This window comes from Pristiophorus japonicus, chromosome 2 (genome assembly GCF_044704955.1).
Source record: "Pristiophorus japonicus isolate sPriJap1 chromosome 2, sPriJap1.hap1, whole genome shotgun sequence".
In the NCBI taxonomy this organism is placed as follows: domain Eukaryota; kingdom Metazoa; phylum Chordata; class Chondrichthyes; family Pristiophoridae; genus Pristiophorus; species Pristiophorus japonicus.
The window spans coordinates 361,247,956-361,269,202 of NC_091978.1; the positions used below are offsets into that span (position 1 = coordinate 361,247,956).

The 21,247-nt window shown below is 45.6% G+C and overlaps 1 protein-coding gene across 1 annotated transcript in view; it reads left to right on the top strand.

The window, feature by feature from the left end:
• LOC139250309 (multimerin-1-like) overlaps positions 1 to 21,247 on the top strand; it is an 87,834-nt gene that overhangs the window by 1,281 nt on the left and 65,306 nt on the right. The window contains exon 2 of the mRNA XM_070872803.1: positions 13,890 to 14,009. Coding sequence (XP_070728904.1) covers positions 13,890 to 14,009 — 120 coding nt within the window. The remainder of the gene's footprint in view (positions 1 to 13,889; positions 14,010 to 21,247) is intronic.

Genomic DNA, 21,247 nt, shown 5'->3' on the forward strand with positions numbered 1-21,247 from the left:
GGATCAGATCAGCCATGATCTTATTGAATGACGGAGGAGGCTCGAGGGGCCAAATGGCCTACTCCTGCTCTTCTTATGTTCTTATAAAGTAATTACGACATCGAACGAGGCCATTCGGCCCATTGAGTCTATGCCGGCTCTCTGCAGAGCAATCCAGCCAGTCCCATTCCCCCGCTCTATCCCCGGCAAGTTTATTTCCCCCAAGTGCCTGTCCAATTTCCTTTTGAAATCATTGATCGTCTCCGCTTCCACCGCCCTCGTCGGCAGCGAGTTCCGTATTCAATAATCTACAAGTATCTATATATTTGTCGATGTCTATCTGTACTTGCCAATCTATATGCTTATCTCTATCTTTTTCATCTATAGTTTATCTACATTTTCTTATTAATTCACGGGATGTGGGTATCACCGACAAGGCCAGCAATTATTGTCCATCCCTAATCGTCCTCGAGTAGGTGGTGGGTGGTGAGCCACCTTCTTGAATATATCTGAGTGGCTCGCTGGGCTATTTCAGAGGGCAGTTAAGAGTCAACCACATTGCTGTGGGTCTGGAGTCAAATATAGGCCAGACCGGGTAAGGGCAGCAGATTTCCTTCCCTGAAGGGCATTAGTGAACCAGTTGGGTTTTTTACAACAATCCGGTAGTTTCATGGTCACCGTTACTGATACTAGCTTTTTTATTCCAGATTTTATTTTATTGACTTTAAATTCCCCCTGCTGTGGTGGTGGGATTTTAACTCATGTCACCAGATCACTAATCCAGCCTCTGGATTACTAGTCCAGTAATATACCCACAGTGCAACTGTACTCCTATCTGCTCATCCCTATTGGTGCACATGTACAAGAAACATTACATTGCTTCATCTTATATGTTTTGGAGTCTAATTCTCAATGTGAGAGTATATATATATAATCCCAGATGACTCAATAACTGAATGTGCCATGCAGTGTGGTTCTGAGTTATACGGGCCAAGGAGGGTTTGATGTTCAGTTCTTGGTCCTGTACCACTGGGATTCTGCAATTGACGTTGCTGGTTCTGGACCAGTGACTGGGAAACTGACAGCGTTCCAACTGCTGATTTTGATTTAAAGTCGGGCACCCTTCTTCCCTGAAAGGTTACATACAGATCTGACAACAGAGCCCTGAGTAATCACCGGAGATGAGAGATTTGTAGCGGCCTCACACATCATTGGTGCAACAGTCGAAACTCATAGATCGGAATGATGCAGGGAGGTGCATATTAAGGGATACGTCACGTCACTGAAAACTGCGTGATTCAACTGGACGAGCCGTGTTCTAGTTTATAATTGAGAAGTTAATTTGTTTCTTCTTCCCCGCGTTCCGTCACACACATACAAAACACACTCAGTTTCCGAACCTCTTTCACTGCAGGACTGTGATTGTCCACAAGGAGAAGTGCAAGGTCGCCCATCCAGAGCGGCTGGCTGTTTTTCCTTTGCGGGGTGTGTACAGTCAGCACTCAGCAACTCCTCCACAATGTCACAGCTGAAATCAGGACCCCAGTAAATGGGGAAGAGGGTTCACAGACGTCTGGTCCTCACGTTGCCCTGGCACAGCCCAGCTCAAATACAGCATACCTCTGCACCAACATCCCGTGAAACATTTTAGGACCATAGGGAACAGGAGTAGCCCCTTGAGCCTGTTCTGCCATTCAATCAGATCATGGCTGGTCTGTACCCTTGCTCCATTTACCCGCCTTGGTTCCTAAACCCTTGAAACCCTTACCCGATAAAAAAATCAGTTTTGAAAAAATTTCAATTGCCCCCCCCCCGTCCCACCAAGCCTCAAAAGTATTTTGGGGAGCGGGTTTTAAGTTTCCACTAGGCTTTGTCAAAGAGGTGCTCCCTGGCATTACTGCCAAACAGCCTAGCTCTAATTTTAAGCTTATACCCACTTGTTCTGGATTCCCCAACCGGAGGAAATAGCTTCTCTTTATCTACCTTATCAAATACTTTAATCATCTGAAACGCCTCAATCAAATCACCCCTTAATTTCTAAACTCAAGGGACCACAAACCTAGTCTATGCAACCTGTCCTCAAAATGCAACCCTCTCGCCCCGGTGTCATTATGGTGAATCTGCACTGCACCCCATCCAAAGATGCGATGCCCAGAACTGAATACAGCACTCTAAATGATGTCTAACCAGAGCTTTGCATAATTCACATAATTCACATTTAGAAGAATGAGAGGGGATCTCATAGAAGCATATAAAATTCTGACGGGATTGGACAGGTTAGATGCAGGAAGAATGTTCCCGATGTTGGGGAAGTCCAGAACCAGGGGTCACAGTCGAAGGATCAGGGGTAAGCCATTTAGGACCGAGATGAGGAGAAACTTCATCACTCAGAGAATTGTGAACCTGTGGAATTCTCTACCACAGAAAGTTGTTGAGCCCTGTTCGTTACATATATTGAAAAGAGAGTTAGATATGGCCCTTACGGTTAAAGGGATCAGGGGGTATGGAGAGAAGGCAGGAATGGGGTACTGAAGTTGCATGATCAGCCATGATCATATTGAATGGTGGTGCAGGCTTGAAGGGCCGAATAGCCTACTCCTGCACCTCTTTTCGATGTTTCTATGTTTCTATAACTTCCACCCACTTTGTATTCCAGCCTCCTTGGAGATAAAGACTGACATTGCATTGGACTTTTTGGTTATGTTTTGTACCTGTTCACTAGCTTTTAGTGATTTCTGTACACGGACCTCTAAATCTCTGCTCTTCCACAGGTCCTAGCTTCTCCCCGTTGAGAAAATACTCTGATTTATCTACCTTAGGTCTGAAGAGAATGACCTCACTCTTCCCCACATTCAACTCCATCTGCCAGAGTGTTGTCCACTCACTTAATATATCAATGGCCCTTTGCAGCTTTCTGCTCCCATCTTCACTGCTGACTGGGCCACCCCACTTGGTGTCGTTGTCAAACTTGGATAGACAGCTCTTTATTCCTTCGTCTCACTCATCGAGGACTGCGGTGGTTCAAGGAGAAGGCCCCAAAACACATTCTCAGGCAAACATGGACGGCCCAATAAGTGGGGCCCTGCCTGTGTCGCCCATGACCTGCTTTCAAGGCAAATCCCACTGCCTTCGCATTTCTCTGCATTGCGTAGTCACCTCACACAGTTTGGGGTCTGACGGTGAAGGGCATTGAAGAAAGCACATCATCATCACAGGCAGTCCCTGGAAAACGAGGAAGACTTGCTTCCACTCCGAAAGTGAGTTCTTTGGTGACTGAACAGTCCAACATGAGCACCACAGTCCCTGTCACAGGTGGGACAGGTAGTCGTTGAAGGAAAGGGTGGGTGGGTGGGAACTCCGTGTAGAGCAATTGCTTAGGGAGTCTCGTGTCTGGCATGCGAACTGTGTGGCCTGCCCAGCGAAGCTGATCGAGTGTGGTTAGTGCTTCACTGATGGGGATGTTAGCCTGGGTGAGGACACTGATGTTGGTGCGTCTGTACTTCCAGCTAAGAGAGCCCTATACAGCCAGCGCCTCACAACCAATCTGGCGTGCCTTGATGACCCTGAGATGCTCAATGCCCACAGCGCTTGGTCTGCCCTCCAGGCCTCCATGACCAGTGCCTATGAAGAGACACTTGGTTACTCAAACAGAAAACACCAGGACTGAGCTGATGAAAATGATCAGGAGATCCAAGAACTAGTGGATCGTAAGCGCAGAGCATTTTTGAGCCTCAAGCAACAACCGAACTTGGGAGCTACAAAGCAACGTTACAGACAGCTCAAGGCTGAGGTCCAACAAAAAAAAAAACACAGCAGGTGCCGCAAGGGCGGAGTTTGTTGTGAGTTCAACGGTACAGGTGGTGACTGCAGAGAATGGGAGTGTGCGGTCAAACATGGTCAGAGCACACCAGCGCAGACCACCACTACAACAGGCAGCAAATGTAAATGTAAATGCAACTGCAAGAGAGATGCTGAGAGGATGTTTGCCCGGGCTGGAGCATCTAGAACCAAGGGTCACAGTCTCAGAATAAGGGGTCGGCCATTTAAGACAGAGATGAGGAGGAATTTCTTCACCCAGAGGGTTGTGAATCTTTGGAATTCTCTGCCCCCCCGAGGGCTGTGGATGCTGAGTCTCTGAATATATTCACGGCTGAGATAGATAGATTTTTGGACTCGAGGATAATCAAGGGATCGGGCGGGAAAGTGGAGTTGTGGTCGATAATCAGCCATGATCTTATTGAATGGCGGAGCAGGCTCAAGGGGCTGTATGACCTACTCCCTTGCTCCTGTTTCTTATGTTCTCACGAGTTATTTTGGTGCAGCAGAGGATCAGTATCTGAGCAGATTGATCCAGCACGAAAGTTGACAATGAGATCTGGCACCAGCTTTGACAAGAGCTCTGGCAAGAGCCCAATCGCAGTTTACAGCAATGAAAGTCACCAGAGACCTCGACATTGGTGTCACTGAGTCCATCCAGTCATCCACGGGAGACATCTGTGCCTTCAGTCGGTTTGTCATGTATTCCGACCTTAAACTGACACCAACTGCCCACAAAAAGGAAGTGCCATCCTTGACCTCAGGCTGTCCGACATCCATCACAGCCGTGGCTCAGTGGGTAGCACACTCGACTCTGAGTCAGAAGGTTGTGAGTTCAAATCCCACTCCAGAGGCTTGAGCACAAAAATCTAGGCCGACACTCCCAGTGCAGCGCTGAGGGAGCGCCACACTGTCGGAGGTGCCGTCTTTGGGGGTGAGACATTGAACCGATGCAAAAGATCCCATTTTGAAGACGAGCAGGGTGGTTCTCCCTGGTGCCCTGGCCAATATTTATCCCACAATCAACATCACTAAAACAGATTATTTGGTCATTATCACCTAATTGTTTTGGGGATCTTGCTGTGCGCAAATTGGCAGTTGCATATCCTCCATTAAAACAGGGACTACACTCCAAAAGTACCTCATTGGCTATAAAGTGCTTTGAGACATCCTGAGGTTGTGAAAGGCGCTATATAAATGCAAGTCTTTCTTCGTTTTCAAAGCGCTTTGCAGCCAATGAAGTACTTTTAACGCGTGGCCATTTTTCTAATGCAGGAAATGCCAATTGCGCGCAATAAGGTCCCACAAACAGCAATGTGACAATGACCAGATAATCTGTTTTAGTGATGTTGATTGAGAGCTGAATGTTGGCCAGGACACCGGGCGAATTTCACTGCTCTTCGAATAGTGCCATGGGATCTTTCACGTCCACCTGAGAGGGCAGACGGGGCCTCAGTTTAACATCTCATCCGAAAGACGGCACCTCCCTCTGCACTTAACTGGATTAGGAGCCAATACTGTGAAGTGCTTTGGAACATCCTTCGTTCTAATGCCATCTCACTCGTGTTGTGAATTAAAAAAAAACTCGTAATCAATGGTGTTATGATTAACTTCCGCACGGTGTCATATATACACAGCGACACTCATTTGGAGGTTTGGAGATAACATCTATTGTGAGGGACTGATTTCATCCGGGTTCACATTTCGTTCTATAAGTTTCCTGGTTGGGATTGGCAAGAGTTGGACTTGGGTTGGTAAGTGCAATGCCAGTTTCAGCAAATATCAATGTTGTGACGCGTAACAAGCGATGATATTTGAGGCTCCAGCTGTAATATTACACACTTAAGTAGGTCTTACTGGTATCAGAACAGTGAAATCATTCTGTCATGTGAATATTCCAGCATGATATGGGCTTTCAGCTGCCATAGACAAGAGATTTTCATTTTCAGCTACTGTTTAAATCCGTTTTGGTCTCCTAATCTGAGGAAGGACATTCTTGCTATTGAGGGAGTGCAGCGAAGGTTCACCAGACCGATTCCCGGGATGGCAGGACTGACATATGAAGAAAGACTGGATCGACGAGGCTTATATTCACTGGAATTTAGAAGAATGAGAGGGGATCTCATGGAAACATATAAAAATTCTGACGGGACTGTACAGGTTAGATGCAGGAAGAATGTTCCCGATGTTGGGGAAGTCCAGAACCAGGGGTCACAGTCTAAGGATAAGGGGTAAGCCATTTAGGACCGAGATGAGGAGAAACTTCTTCACTCAGAGAATTGTGAACCTGTGGAATTCTCTACCACAGAAAGTTGTTGAGCTAGTTCGTTAGATATATTCAAAAGCGAGTTAGATGTGACCCTTACAGCTAAAGGGATCAAGGGGTATGGAGAGAAAGTGGGAATGGGGTACTGAGGTGAATGATCAGCCATGATCATATTGAATGGTGGTGCAGGCTCGAAGGGCCGAATGGCCTATTCCTGCACCTATTTGCTATGTTTCTGTGTTTCTATGTTCCACCCATCACCCCTGTGTTCGCTGACCTTCACTGGCTCCCGGTCCGGCAACGCATTGAATTTTAAAATCTCATGCTTGATTTCAAATCCCGCCATACCCTCTGTAAACTCCTCCAGCCCTAAAACCCTCCGGGATTTCTGCACTTCTTCAATTCTGGCATCTTGCACATCCACAATTTTCATCGCTCCACCATTGGTGGCCGTGCCTTCAGCTGCCTGGGCCCCAAGCTTTGGAACCCCCTCCCTAAATCTCTCGGCTTCTCTACCTCTCTCTACTCCTTTAAGACGCCCCTTAAATCCTACCTCTTAGACCAAACGTTTGTGCCCATATATCTCCTTATGTGGCTTGGCGTCATATATTTTTTGATAATGCTCCTGTGCAGCGCCTTGGGACGTTGTATCATGTCAAAGGCGCTACCTAAATGAAGCTGTTGTTGTTGCTGTTGCTCCCAGAGGCAATACAATTGTTCTCTTTCATTCCTGCCCTAATGTTTGGCCCTCCTTTCCTGAAGTCGCTGATCTCGCTCAGGTTCAGTCCCACAGGCTGCCAGCAGCTCTCTGGGCCCATTCTCCAAGTGGCCAATCTTCATGTGTGAGTCGAGGCAGTAAATGCGGACGGGCTATTTGGCCTTGGAGGGCATCGCACCGAGCGGTTAAGATGGAGCCGCTGCGATTCTCACCGCGTTTCTGTCATATTAATGCCGCTGCTCTCGGTGGTAGCTGAGGCCCGGCGGTAGCCTCATTTATAAATGGAAATAAATGCAGTACACGGGACCTCAATGAAATGTTGTCCCATGCTGGGGTGAGGAGGCCATTGAGGGTGCGGGGGGGGTGGGGGGGAGGCAGGGCTGGATTAAGGGCCTGATGGGTCTGGGGCAAACTGATCCAAATGGGCCTATAGTTAGATTTTGGGCTGATTCATCATCATCATCATCATCATAAGAACATAAGAAATAGGAGCAGGAGTAGGCCATACGGCCCCTCGAGCCTGCTCCACCATTTAATATGATCATGGCTGATCTGATCATGGACTCAGCTCCACTTCCCTGCCCGCTCCCCATAACCCCTTATCCCCTTATCGTTTAAGAAACTGTCTATTTCTGTCTTAAATGTATTTAATGTCCCAGCTTCCACAGCTCTCTGAGGCAGCGAATTCCACAGATTTACAACCCTCTGAGAGAAGAAATTTCTCCTCATCTCAGTTCTAAATGGGCGGCCCCTTATTCTAAGATCATGCCCTCTAGTTCTAGTCTCCCATATCTGTGGAAACATCCTCTCTACATCCACCTTGTCAAGCTCCCTCATAATCTTATATGTTTTGATAAGATCATCTCTCATTCTTCTGAATTCCAATGAGTAGAGGCCCAACCTACTCAACCTTTCCTCTTAAGTCAACCCCTTCATCCCCGGAATCAACCTAGTGAACCTTCTCTGAACTGCCTCCAAAGCAAGTATATTCTTTCGTAAATATGGAAACCAAAATTGCACGCAGTATTCCAGGTGTGGCCTCACCAATAACCTGTACAGCTGTAATAAGACTTCCCTGCTTTTATACTCCATCCCCTTTGCAATAAAGGCCAAGATTTCATTGGCCTTCCTGATCACTTGTTGTACCTGCATACTATCCTTCTGTGTTTCATGCGCAAACACCCCCCAGGTCCTGTTGTACTGCGGCATTTTGCCATCTTTCTCCATTTAAATAATAACTTACTCTTTGATTTTTTTTCTGCCAATGTGCATGACCTCACACTTTCCAACATTATACTCCATCTGCCAAATTTTTTCCCACTCACTTAGCCTGTCTATGTCCTTTTGCAGGTTTTTTTGTGTCCTCCTCACACATTGCTTTTCCTCCCATCTTTGTATCAACAGCAAACTTGGCTACGTTACACTCGGTCCCTTCTTCCAAGTCGTTAATATAGATCATAGGCAGTCCCGCGAAGCGAGGATGACTTGCTTCCATGCCAAAAAAAGATGAGTTCGCAGGTGTTTCAATGAAGGACCTAATATTCCAGACCCTGAACTACATCCTGAAGCGTGGAAGCTGCCTGTGGTTTGGGCTGGTTATGACTGTAATAGCTGGTCTGACCTGAAACAAATAGATCAAATGCATAAATATAATAACAAATGACTACGGTGGTCTTCTACTATAATACATTAATATAATATATTATACATTAACATATATTTTATATATTAACTATATGATATAATAACACAGTTAAATAATAACACAGATAAATAGTAAAGATTGTGTGTCTGTAGAAATAGGTATGTACACGTTAGGCCAATAAACAATATTTTCCTCGGTCTTGTTTTTCCGCTCTTTTTGTCTATTCAGCCTATTTGGAAGGCCTAACATTTTATTTCCTACATTTATTTGGTGGGTCTATGTTCTGTGGTGGCTTGGGGCTGCAGGCCCCCCTGCTCCGTGGTTAATACGTCCCGAGGAGGGGGCGGTGGGGAGAGAGCCCAACGCAACAAGGTTCTGAAGGTCAGTGGGGGGCATGGGGAGCAGGATTGCTCCTCTGGGCTCTGCTGCCTCACACCCCCTCGCTCCCCGTCCCATCCCCGAGACCCCCCCCCTGGACTTACCTTGCTGCCGACTGCCCCCTCTTGGTGCTGGCAGGTCGCCTCTCAGTCACCCGATTGTCACCAGACCAGGTCCCGGGAACTTGTGGCCTGTACACCTTGTACACGTAAAAGATCACACGCCACCACTCGAAGAAGAACAGGGGAGTCGCCCCCCTCACCCCTCCCCCCAGGTTCCTGGCCAAAGTTTATCCTTCAACTAACATCAATAAAACTGATGTTATTATCACATTGCTGTTTGTGGGAGCTTGCTGTGCGCAAATTGGCTGCCGCGTTTCCCGACATCAAATGACTATGCTTCAAAGGTACTTCATTGGCTGTAAAGCGCTTTGGGGCATCCTGAGGTCATGAAAGGTGCTATATAAATGCAAGTTCTTTCTTTCTTAGCTAGCGAGGACTGAAGAGTATGAAAGACAGATTTCGAACCCACTGCACTATTCAGTACTTGTAATGGTATGGGCAATTCTGGAAGTCGCTCAGCATTAGGTGTAGTAATAATATATATGACAATGCTTTCTATTGTCCTGCTACTCCGGATATGAGATTGGGATGTAGTCGGGGTGGAGACAAGCAGTCACTCCTGCACATACTAATTTCGGTTAGAGCAAAATGGACCCAACATGGTTTGTGCTGTAAGATGTTGCCATCTGCTGGTCACTGGGTGCATGAACACAACTAAAACTTTGGAAGGAAACAGAACGGGGTTCTGCAAAAAAAAGAAAGACTTGCATCTATAGAGCACCTTTCATGGCCACCAGATGTCCCAAAGCGCTTTACAGCCAATGAAGTACTTTTGGAGTTACTGTTGTAATGTGGGAAATGCGGCAGCCAATTTGCGCACAAGCAAGCTCCCACACATAGCAATGTGATAATGACCAGATAATCTGATTTTGTGATGTTGATTGAGGGATCAATATTGGCCAGGACACCGGGGATAACTTCTCTGCTATTCTTCGAAATAGTGCCATGGGATCTTTTACGTCCATCTGAGAGAGCAGACGGGGCCTCGGTTTAACATCTCATCTGAAGGACGGCACCTCCGACAGTGCAGCACTCCCTCAGCACTGCTCTGGAGGGTCAGCCCAGATTTTTGTGCTCATGTCTCTGGAGTGGGATTTGAACCCACAACTACTGACCCAGTGAATCACAGCTGACACAAAGCCCAGAAGCTATGAGGATAGCTCCTAGGATTGGAGATTTATATTGGAGGTTGAATTTCCATGAGCGGGGGAGTGGGATCTCCAGATCATCGGCCATAACGTCAGAGAAAACGGCACTAAAAGCATTTACATGGATTTTCTGTCAAAGTTACGATGGACGATCTGGAGAACCTTGCACAATAATTTCAACCGCTTAAGGGCCTGCACTAGTTCTCAGGTTCAAATACCTTGTATTATAAGGGAGACTTTCTTTAATGTAATAGAACCCAGGGTAAAATAAAACCTCAGCTATCTTTAAAAATAACTTAACGCGATGGGAATAGAGTGTCTGTTGCGGGCAAAATTGCGGCCAAAGTGCGTTTGAAATTGTGCTGGTTAGGTTACAGAGCAAGTTTCTGCAAAAATTCATTTGCATAATCACAAACGTAAATTCTTCCACGAACCAACACAATCAGGCAGCGATTGGCGTTCAGTTCTTAAAAAATGAAGAATAAAATAGTAATCAAAAGTCAAAAATTGTAGGATTTTGTATAAAACCCAAACTGGTTCACTACACCTAAGAACAGGGGCTAAGTGGATGTGGGAGCATGGTGCTTAGGACTAGAGTTTGTGTGGAGGATAAATACCAACATGGTCTAGTTGTTTCCATCTTATAGGCCCCAAGTTTCCACACGCTACAAAATGGGCGCCCCTCCGAGCTGGGCGCCCGTTCTTCGTGCCGAAAACGGCGCCGGTGAAAAAAAGCGCGATTCTGGAGCGCCCTGCAGCTCCATGGCAGCTTGGTGCGGCGCCCAGGGGGTGGAGCCTACCACTCGCGCCGATTTTGTAAGTGGGAGGGGGCGGGTACCATTTAAATTTGTTTTTTTCCTGCCGGCAACCCTGCGCGTGCGCGTTGGAGCGTTCGCGCACGCGCAGTGTGAAGGAAACATTGGCACTCGGCCATTTTTGTAGTTCTTTGTAGCTGTTTAATTTTTGAACATTTTTTAATAAAAGCACATTGCCATCAGCACTGAGGCTTCCTGCAGCAGTGAGAAGGCTGCAGGAAGCCTCAGGAAGTTGAGGCAGTCGTTTCCCGACGGCCTCCCCCCCCTGCCGTCGGGAATGGCTGCTGAACTTGTGAGGCTTCCTGCAGCCTTCTCACTATCTCCTTCCCCCCCCCCGCCCGCTGTCTAGAACGGCTTCCTCCTCCCCCCCCGCGGGAACGGCTGCCTCAACCTGTGAGGCTTCCTGCACCATTCTCCCTGGCTGAAGCACTTTCACACAGGTAGGAAGATGGTTTATTTAATCTTTTCTTTGCTTATAAATTTTTATTCAGGTTGGATTTATTTGTATAATATTTGTATAAGTATAAATAAGGATTTATTATAGAATTTAATGACTTCCCTTCCCCCCCACCTCGTTCCGGACGCCTAATTTGTAACCTGCGCCTGATTTTTTAATGTGTAGACAAGGTTTTTTCAGTTCTACAAAAATCTTCACTTGCTCCATTCTAAGTTAGTTTGGAGTACGTTTTCACTGTGGAAACTTTGAAATCAGGCGTCAGTGGCCGGACACGCCCCCTTTTGAAGAAAAAATTCTGTTCCAAAGTGAAACTGTTCTAACTGACTAGAACTGCAGAAAAAAAAATGTGGAGAATTGCGATTTCTAAGGTAGTCCGTTCTCCCCCAGTTGCTCCTAAAAATCAGGCGCAAATCATGTGGAAACTTGGGCCCATAATGTCTAAATAATTCTATTTACACCAGCTGATTTGCCTGACTGCGTACTTTGAAGCATTGCAACAGTGTCAGAGATTGAACTCGTTACATCTGATCCGTGTCAAGATTGATTGAAAAGAAAGCAGTTTTTCAGCAAGTGAAAATTCGGCTATTTCAAAACTTCTTCTTCAGAATGGACCCAGAAGGTAGCAGGATCGTAGGAACAGGAGGAGGCCATTCAGCCCCTCAAGCCTGTTCACCCATTTGATTAGATCATGCCTGATCTGTGCCTCAACTCCACTTACTGGCCTTTGATCCATATCCCTTCATACTCTTACCCAACAACAATCTCTTAACCTCAGTCTTGAAAACTCCAAATTTCCCCCCAGGATCCACAGTCTTTAGGCAGATAGAGTTCCAGATCTGCACTACCATTTGTGTGAAGCAGTACTTCCTGATTTCACTCCTGAACGGCCTGGCTCGAATTTAAAGATTGTGCCCCATTGTTCTGGATTCCCCCTCCAGAGGAAATACTTTCTCCGTCACAGGTTTGTAGAGCTGTTGCATTGTGAGTGGCTTAGCCAGTCATGTGATGTTCACAAAACTCAATAAAACCCCAGCCAGTTGGTTTCAGGGGAATCCACAAGGAGGCAGGTGGTTGTGAGCCTGGTGGATGAACTGGTAATGTGTAGTGTGATTGTTAAACCTTTTGCTAATAAACCAACTAGTTCTTAATCGCAATGAGTTGCTCTGAATTCTTAATCAAGAACCCATGAAACAACTACATTACACCTATCAAATCCTATAATGTTTTAGTGAATACTAATGGGTAGATTCAATTTGGCAGGAAATAGAACTGGTGTAATCGAGAGTCCCTTTGACAACAGCAAGAGGAAAATCTTAGCAAAAAGAAAACAGACATTTTAGAGACTCACTGCACTCATTGCAAGAAATGGCGTACTTCAAATGTAAGGATTAGATGATTATAAAATTACAACTCTTAGCGCTTGTGACTTAGAACATAAGAACATAAGAAATAGGAGCAGGAGTAGGCTATTTGACCCCTTGAGCCTGCTCCGCCATTCAAAACGATCATGGTTGATCTGATCTTGGCCTCACCTCCACTTTTCTGCCTGCTCCCCATAACCCTTGACTCCCTTATCATTCAAAAATCTGTCTATCTCCGCCTTGAATATATTCAATGACCCAGCCTCCACAACTCTCTGGGGTAGAGAATTCCAAAGATTCATGACCCTCTGAGAGAAAAAATTTCTCCTCAGCTCCGTCTTAAATGGGCGACCCCTTATTCTGAAACTGTGCCCCCTAGTTCTAGATTCTCCCCACGAGGGGAAACATCCTCTCTGCATCTACCCTGCCGAGCCTCCTCAGAATCTTATATGTTTCAATAAGATCACCTCTCATTCTTCTAAACTCCAATGAGTACAGGCCCAGCCTACTCAACCTTTCTTCATAAGACAACCCTTTCATCTCAGGTATCTGGGATTTGAACCCGGGACCTCTCGCATTTCAGCTGTGAAAATCAGAGAAAGGTTCCATCAAAACTACATGTTGAATTGAACAGGCTGACTCCAGCTACGACTGCTGCAAAATAGATTGGCTTTGTGTTTTAGAAATCAGAATGCTCTTCGACACAATTTTAAAAAATGATTCATTTACAGAATGTGGGCGTTGCTGGCAAGGCCGGCATTTATTGCCCATCTCTAATTGCCCCTGGAGAAGGTGGTGGTGAGCCGCCTTCTTGAACCGTTGCAGTCCGTGTTGTGAAGGTGCTCCCACAGTGCTTTAGAGAGGGCGTCCAGGATGTTGTCCCAGCCATGATGAAGGAAGGCTGATATATTTCCAAGTAAAGGTGGTGTGTGACTTGTAGGGGAAATTGGAGCTGGTGGTATTCCCATGCACCTGCTGCCCTTGTCCTTCTCGATGTTTTGTGTCTCGGAAAGACCCAAGACCCTGGTCCATATCATTTTCTCCAGAGAGTCATTCACCCCTCATACGTCTTCATGTTTTTCTCTGGCGGTCTTGCCTCTGTGGGTTGCCCATGTTGTCGAGCGTACAGGACGTTCATGAACACATTCCAAATTGAAAGTAATGTTTCCGGTTTTGTTTTAAAGAAACTGGTGTGCTTACGTCCATACAAGACTCTCGCCAACCGTGTCCGTAGAGAATGTGCAGACGTACATGTTGATATCAACACAGCCGTGCCCGTTGAAAGTGGGACACTGCCAGCCGAGGTATGTATCAGCATTTGTCTATATTGATTGACATTGATTGATTGACATTGATTAATATTGATTGACATTAGGAACATAGGAACAGGAATAGACCATTATTTATTGTGCAAAGCGTTAGACCTATTTATCAGCAGGATAAAATAAACTCAGAGAATTGTGAACCTGTGGAATTCTCTACCATGGAAAGTTGTTGAGGTCAGTTCGTTAGATTTATTCAAAAGGGAGTTACGGCTAAAGGGATCAAGGGGTATGGAGAGAAAGCAGGAATGGGGTACTGAAGTTGCATGATCAGCCATGATCATATTGAATGGTGGTGCAGACTCGAAGGGCCGAATGGTCTGCTCCTGCACCTATTTTATATGTTTCTGTGTTTCTAATAAGCCTAGTTGGGACCAAATGCTTACCAAAAGACACTTGCCATAGAAGTATAGAAGATTAAGGGGCGATCCAATTGGGGTGTTTAAGATGATTAAAGGACTTGATCGGGTATTTGGAGAAAAACTATTTCGTCTGGTGAGGGAAGTCCAGAACAAATTGGGGGCATAATCTTAAAATTAGAGCTCGACCTTTCAGGGGTGATGTCAGGAAGCACTTTGTCATGCAACGGGTAATGGAAATCTAGAACTCTCTCCAGTAAGCTGCTGCAGCTGGGGGTCAAATGAACATTTCAAAACATTGATTGCTAGATTTTTATTAGGCAAGGGTTTTAAGGGTGATGGAACCAAGGCGGGTAGATGGAGTTAAGATACGTACAGATCAGCCATGATCTAACTGAATGGTAGAACAGGCTCGAGGGGCTGAATGGCCTACTCCTGTTCCTACATTCCTAAGTCAGTTATTATATAACACAAGTGGTTTATTTTCTGTTCACTCGTGTGTTAGGTGCGATTATAGTTGGGGCATGAACATAAGAACATAAGAAATAGGAGCAGGAGTGGGCCATATGGCCCCTCGAGCCTGCTCCGCCATTCAATACGATCGTGGCTGATCTGATCATGGACTCAGCTCCACTTCCCTGCCCGCTCCCCATAACCCCTTATCCCCTTATTGTTTAAGAAACTGTCTATTTCCATCTTAAATTTATTCAATGTCCCAGCTTCCACAACATTCTGAGGCAGCGAATTCCACAGATTCACAACCCTCTGAGAGAAGAAATTTCTCCTCATCTCAATTCTAAATGGGCAGCCCCTTATTCTAAGATCATGCCCTCTCGTTCTAGTCTCCCCCATCAGTGGAAACATCCTCTCTGCATCCATCTTCTCAAGCCCCCTCATAATCTTACACGTTTCTATAAGATCATCTCTCATTCTTCTGAATTCCAATGAGTAGAGGCCCAACCTACTCAATCTTTCCCCATAAGTCAACACACTTATCCCCGGAATCAACCTAGTGAACCTTCTCTGAACTGCCTTCACAGCAAGTATATCCTTTCGTAAATATGGAAACCAAAACAGCACGCAGTTTTCCAGGTGTGGTCTCACCAATACCCCGTACAGCTGTAACAAGACTTCCCTGCTTTTATACTCCATCCCCTTTGCAATAAAGGCCAAGATTCCATTGGCCTTCCTGATCACTTGCTGTACCTGCATATTATCCTTTTGGTCCACTGTACTGCAGCACTTTGCAATCCTTCTCCATTTAAATAATAACTTTCTCTTTGATTTATTTTCTGCCAAAGTGCATGACCTCACACTTTCCAACATTATACTCCATCTGCCAAATTCTTGCTCACTCACTGAGCCTGTCTATGTCCTCCTGCAGCCTCTGTGTCCTCCTCACACATTGCCCTTCCTCCCATCTTTGTATCATCAGCAAACTTGGCTACATTACACTCAGTCCCTTCTTCCAAGTCGTTAATATACATTGTAAATAGTTGGGGTCCCAGCACTGATCCCTGCGGCACCCCACTCGTTACTGATTGCCAACCAGAGAATGAGCCATTTATCCTGACCCTCTGTTTTCTTGTCGTTACAGCGATAGAGGATTTACAACGATAAGCTGAGACTGGGCATATGGGGAGAAAAAAAACAACCTAGACAGACCAGATATTTCTGTCAATCATTTCAAGGGGCATGATCTCACCGGCTGCTTCACTCACTGTACACCAAACTGCCAATCCTCTATCCATGCTAATATATTACCCCAACCCTGTGAACTTTTATCTTGTGCAGCAACCTTTTGTATGGCACCTTGTCAAATGCTTGCAGTTTGGTGTACACTTCAGTTGTGGAGTGAAGCAGCCGGTGAGATCATGCCCCTTGAAATGATTGACAGAAATATCTGGTCTGTCTAGATTGTTTTTTTTCTCCCCATATGCCCAGTCTCGTCTTATCGTTGTAAACAGGAAGATGCCCAACTCCCCAAGATCAGATATGGTTTACAGCTATTTCATCCCAATACTCACAATGGGATCTCATTTAGGAATCTATCTATGCAGCCAAGTGCGTGTGCATTCTTAAAATAGAAAGGTAACATTGAAATGCGCCTCGGATTTCCAACTGAGTGTAATGTAGCCAAGTTTGCTGACGATACAAAGATGGGAGGAAGGGTAGTGTGTGAAGAGGACATAAAGAGGCTGCAGAGGATATAGACAGGCTAAGTGAGTGGGCAAGAATTTGGCAGCTGGAGTATAATGTTGGAAAATGTGAGATCATGCACTTTGGCAGAAAAAATCAAAGAGCAAGTTATTATTTAAATGGAAAAGATTGCAAAGTGCCGCAGTACAGTGGGACCTGGGGGTAGTTGTGCATGAAACACAAAAGGATAGTATGCAGGTAAAACAAGTGATCAGGAAGGCCAATGGAATCTTGGCCTTTATTGCTGTAAGGGGTGGTCTCGGGGATCAGGTTCACCTCTGACCTTCTGAGTGGTTCGAATTGCTCCCACTCCCTTGGGTTCTAGACTCTGGATTTATTTGGGGGATGTGATAAAGTGCAAGAGACAACTGGCTTGGTGCAAAAGAACTTTGATTTTATTAAAGACAAGAAAATGCAATGTCAAACTTATAATTACTCGAATAAAGAACAGTACATCACACATTCAAAGGGGTTACAGTGAATAATACATCTCCCACTTCCCAATACCTAACACTGACTAGATTAGACTCCAGGGCAATCAGGGACTATGCTTACCAATCCTTTATGGTCAGTTGGCGGTAGTTCGCGATTTCGGGGTTCGCTGGATTCTGTAGGTTCTGCTTGCCGTACCCCGAACGTCGGAGAAGACTTCTTACTGCGCAATCTTCAGTTGGGTGGTGTCCGCTGATGCGGTAGGGCGCATTTTTTGACTTATGGGGTAAGTACCCGTTTTCTTTCGTTAGAAATCGGCTTAAAGTCTCTTTAGGTAATGTTTTCACCTGTTAGTAGTCAGGCCTTAGATTGTAGAGTGGAAACTTTCGATTCTTCAGTTTCTTCCTTGTGGAGTTTTGTTTCGAAGTTGGTCGATCGCGGTGGTTTTGGTGGTACCACGTTGGCTGTGGTCGGTTGCTGCCGCGATGGTGATGTTCTTTCTTCCTTTTCCAATTTCAGGTCGTCGAGAAGTTAGTTACAATTGCTACGGTGGTCTCTCTCCCTTCTTGATGCTAAGCATCCCTAGCAGTGTCTTCTGAGGCAGTAGCATACCCTTTGTTAAAACAGGGCCCAGTTATACTGTTGGAGCTGTTCTAATCTTCGCGCCAAATCAGCCCGGATTTTTTGTGTAACTTTTGGTGGGCTTGCTATTTCTTTGTCATATTTTGGCGGGCTCATTAAAATGATAACTTGTCTCGGGTGTGTCGATCTTCTAAATCTGTTTCTTGATGCAAATATTAGCTTGGTATTTGTAATGTCTATTTGTGCTTGGGTTTTTCCATGCGAGCTGGATGGGCCTTTATTTGTTATGCATATCCTGAAATGGCTTTACAGATTCAGGCTGATGGTTAGCTATCTCTGGGTTGATTTTTGCAATGTTAATGTCTCCTGTGGGGAAGGATTTTCGAGTATCCATAATTCTCCAGACAATTTACTTTCGTTTCAATACCCCAGACAGCTTCAATACTCAAACTGGTTTCTTTGTAGGATAGTCATCCTTTAGTTCTCTAGCCCTGCCCACACAGACTAAATTTGTCTCGTTAAATCCCAAATTCGATTAAAGTTCGTAGTTTCTTCCATGTGTACTTTAGAATTTCAAACTTTCTGGTAGATAGTTCCAAATTAAATTTCCTTTCCAATGAGTCCAAACACGGTGGGGGGGGGCAGGGGGCGGGGGGGCGTCACACAAATTTTGCACCCTTTATTGCAAAGGGGATGGAGTATAAAAGCTGGGACGTCGCTCTACAGCTATATAAGGTATTGGTGAGGCCACACCTGGAATACTGCGTGCAGTTTTGGTTTCCATATTTAAGAAAGATATACTTGCTTTGGAGACAGTTCAGGGAAGGTTCACTCGGTTGATTCCGGGGATGAGGGGGTTGACTTATGAGGAAAGGTTGAGTAGGTTGGGCCTCTACTCATTGGAATTCAGAAGAATGAGAGGTGATCTTATCGAAATGTATAAGATTATGAGGGGGCTTGAGAAGGTGGATGCAGAGAGGATGTTTCCACTGATGGGGGAGACTAGAACTAGAGGGCATAATCTTAGAATAAGGGTCTGCCCATTTAGAACTGAGATGCGGAGAAATTTCTTCTCTCAGATGGTTGTGAATCTGTGGAATTCGCTGCCTCAGAGAGCTGTGGAAGCTGGGACATTAAATACATTTAAAACAGAAATAGAGAGTTTCTTAAACGATAAGGGGATAAGGGGTTATGGGGAGCAGGCAGGGAAGTGGAGCTGAGTCCATGATCAGATCAGCCATGATCTTATTGAATGGTGGAACAGGCTTGAGGGGCCGTATGGCCTGCTCCTGTTCCTATTTCTTATGTTCTTATGTTCTTATGTTCTAATCCTCCAGGATCATCTGGCGTCTCCAGGAATTACTTTTCTAAATGGGTGTAATTTGTGCCAGAATCGCCGATTGGGCCCAAAGCCGAAACTCTGCCCCAGGATGTCATGTGAGGGAGAACAAAGATAGGGTGAGAGGAATGGGAGGTGGTGTCAGTGAGAGAGGGAACTGCATGAATGCTCTCAATCTTAGAGAGGAAGAAATGAGCTCTTCGCACTTGGTTATTGGAGCTGAGGGTGGAGGTGGCAGTTATTCACAGGTGAAAGGAGTCTTGTGTTTCCTGCTGGCTGCTGTGGGAGTCGTGGACGGTTGTGGCTGGAGAGTGTGGTTGGGGCCAATCCTGGCAATGAATGACTAGACCGGTTGTGCCTGGAACGTTTGAGTACACAACTTGAATGTGGAGTCGATTGGACTGAACCAGTGGAATAGTGCAACAGGGGAGGTGTTGTGATGGGTGGGGATTGCTAGAGGAGAGTTGAGAGTTTGAGAGTGAATTAATGAGGGAGTGCGGGGAGGGAATTTCTTCAATGGCAGATTGTGAGTGTCGTGGAGTTGGGAGAAAGCAGGGGGATGATTCCTTTATTAGCCGAGGGATAGAATACAAGAGCAGGGAGGTTATGCTTGAACTGTATGCAACACTAGTTAGGTCACAGCTTGAGTACCACGTGTAGTTCTGGTCACCACATTACAGGAAGGATGTGATTTCACTCGAGAGGGTAGAGAGGAGATTTATGAAGATGTTGCTTGGACTGGAACATTTTAGCTATGAGGAAAGATTGGATAGGCTGGGGTTGTTTTCCTTGGAATAGAGGAGGCTGAGGGGGGATTTAATTGAGGTGTATAAAATTATGAGGGGCCTAGCTGGAGTGGATAAGAAGGACCTATTTCCCTTAGTAGAGGGATCAACAACCAAGGGGCATAGATTTAAAGTAGTTGGTAGGATTAGAGAGGAGGTGAGGAAACATATCTTCACCCAGAGGATGGTGGGGGACTGGAACTCACTGCCTGAAAGGGTGGTAGAGGCAGAAACTCTCATCACATTTAAAAAGTACTTGGATGTGCACTTGAAGTGCCATAACCTACAGGGCTACGGACCTAGTGCTGGTAAGTGGGATTGGGCGCGGTAGGTCTTTGTCGGCCGGCACGGACACGATGGGCCGAATGGCCTGTCATAATTTTTCTACAACTCTGATTCTGTGATGAGGGTGGCAAGTGAGACAGGGAAGTGTTTCGAGATGGGCTAGCTGGTGACCACGTCCTGGGGAGCAGAGTCCATGAGAGCTGAGGAGGTTAAGAGGGTAGTCATGGGTAGGACTGCAAGTAAGAGAGCCAAGCAGAGTGATGCCACTGAAACTTCACATCTGACCTTCACGTCACAGTCAGCTGGATTCCACTCTCCATTTTGGAATGTGGTCAGGAAGAACATACGCCATTTAACTCAGGCTATATTTAAAACGCACTTACACACGTGCTCACATAAAAGTATTACATAGAAATCTCTTTATTTTTCCAATGAAAGAAAAATTTGCATTTATATAGCGCCTTTCATGACTTCAGGACATCCCAAAGCGCTTCACAGCCGATGAAGTATTTTTGAAATATAGTCACTGCTGTAATGTGGGAAATATGGCAACCCATTTGCGCACAGTAAGCTCCCACAAACAGTAACATGATAATGATGAGATAATCTACGTTAGTGATGCTGATTGAGGATAACTTTGGCTAGGACACAAGGAAGAACTCAGAGAATCATAGAATCATAGAATGGTTACAGCACAGAAGGTGGCCATTCGGCCCGTCGAGCCCGTGCCAGCTCTCTGCAGGAGCACTTCAGCTAGTCCCACTCCCCCGCCCTTTCCCCATGGTCCTGCAAATTCTTTTCCTTAAAGTACATATCCAACTCCCTTTTGAAAGCCACGATTGAGTCTGCCTCCACCACCCTTTCAGGCCGCGCATTCCAGATCCTAAACAGTTGCTGAGTAAAAAAACTTTTCCTCAAATGCCTTTGGTTCTTCTGCCAATCACCTTTAAATCTGTGTCCTCTGGTTCTCGAGCCCTCTGCCAATGGGAATAGTTTCTCTCCATCTATTCTGTCCAGACCCCTCATGATTTTAAATACCTCGATCAAATCTCCTCTCAATCTTCTCTGCTCCAAGGAGATCAACTCCAGCTTCTCCAGTCTATCCACGAAACAGAAGTAACCTCATCCCTGGAATCATTCTTGTAAATCTTTTCTGCACCCTCTCTAAGGCCTTCACATCCTTCCTAAAGTGTGGTGCCCAGAATTGATTTTAATCTAATCACAAAATGGTTTTATTTT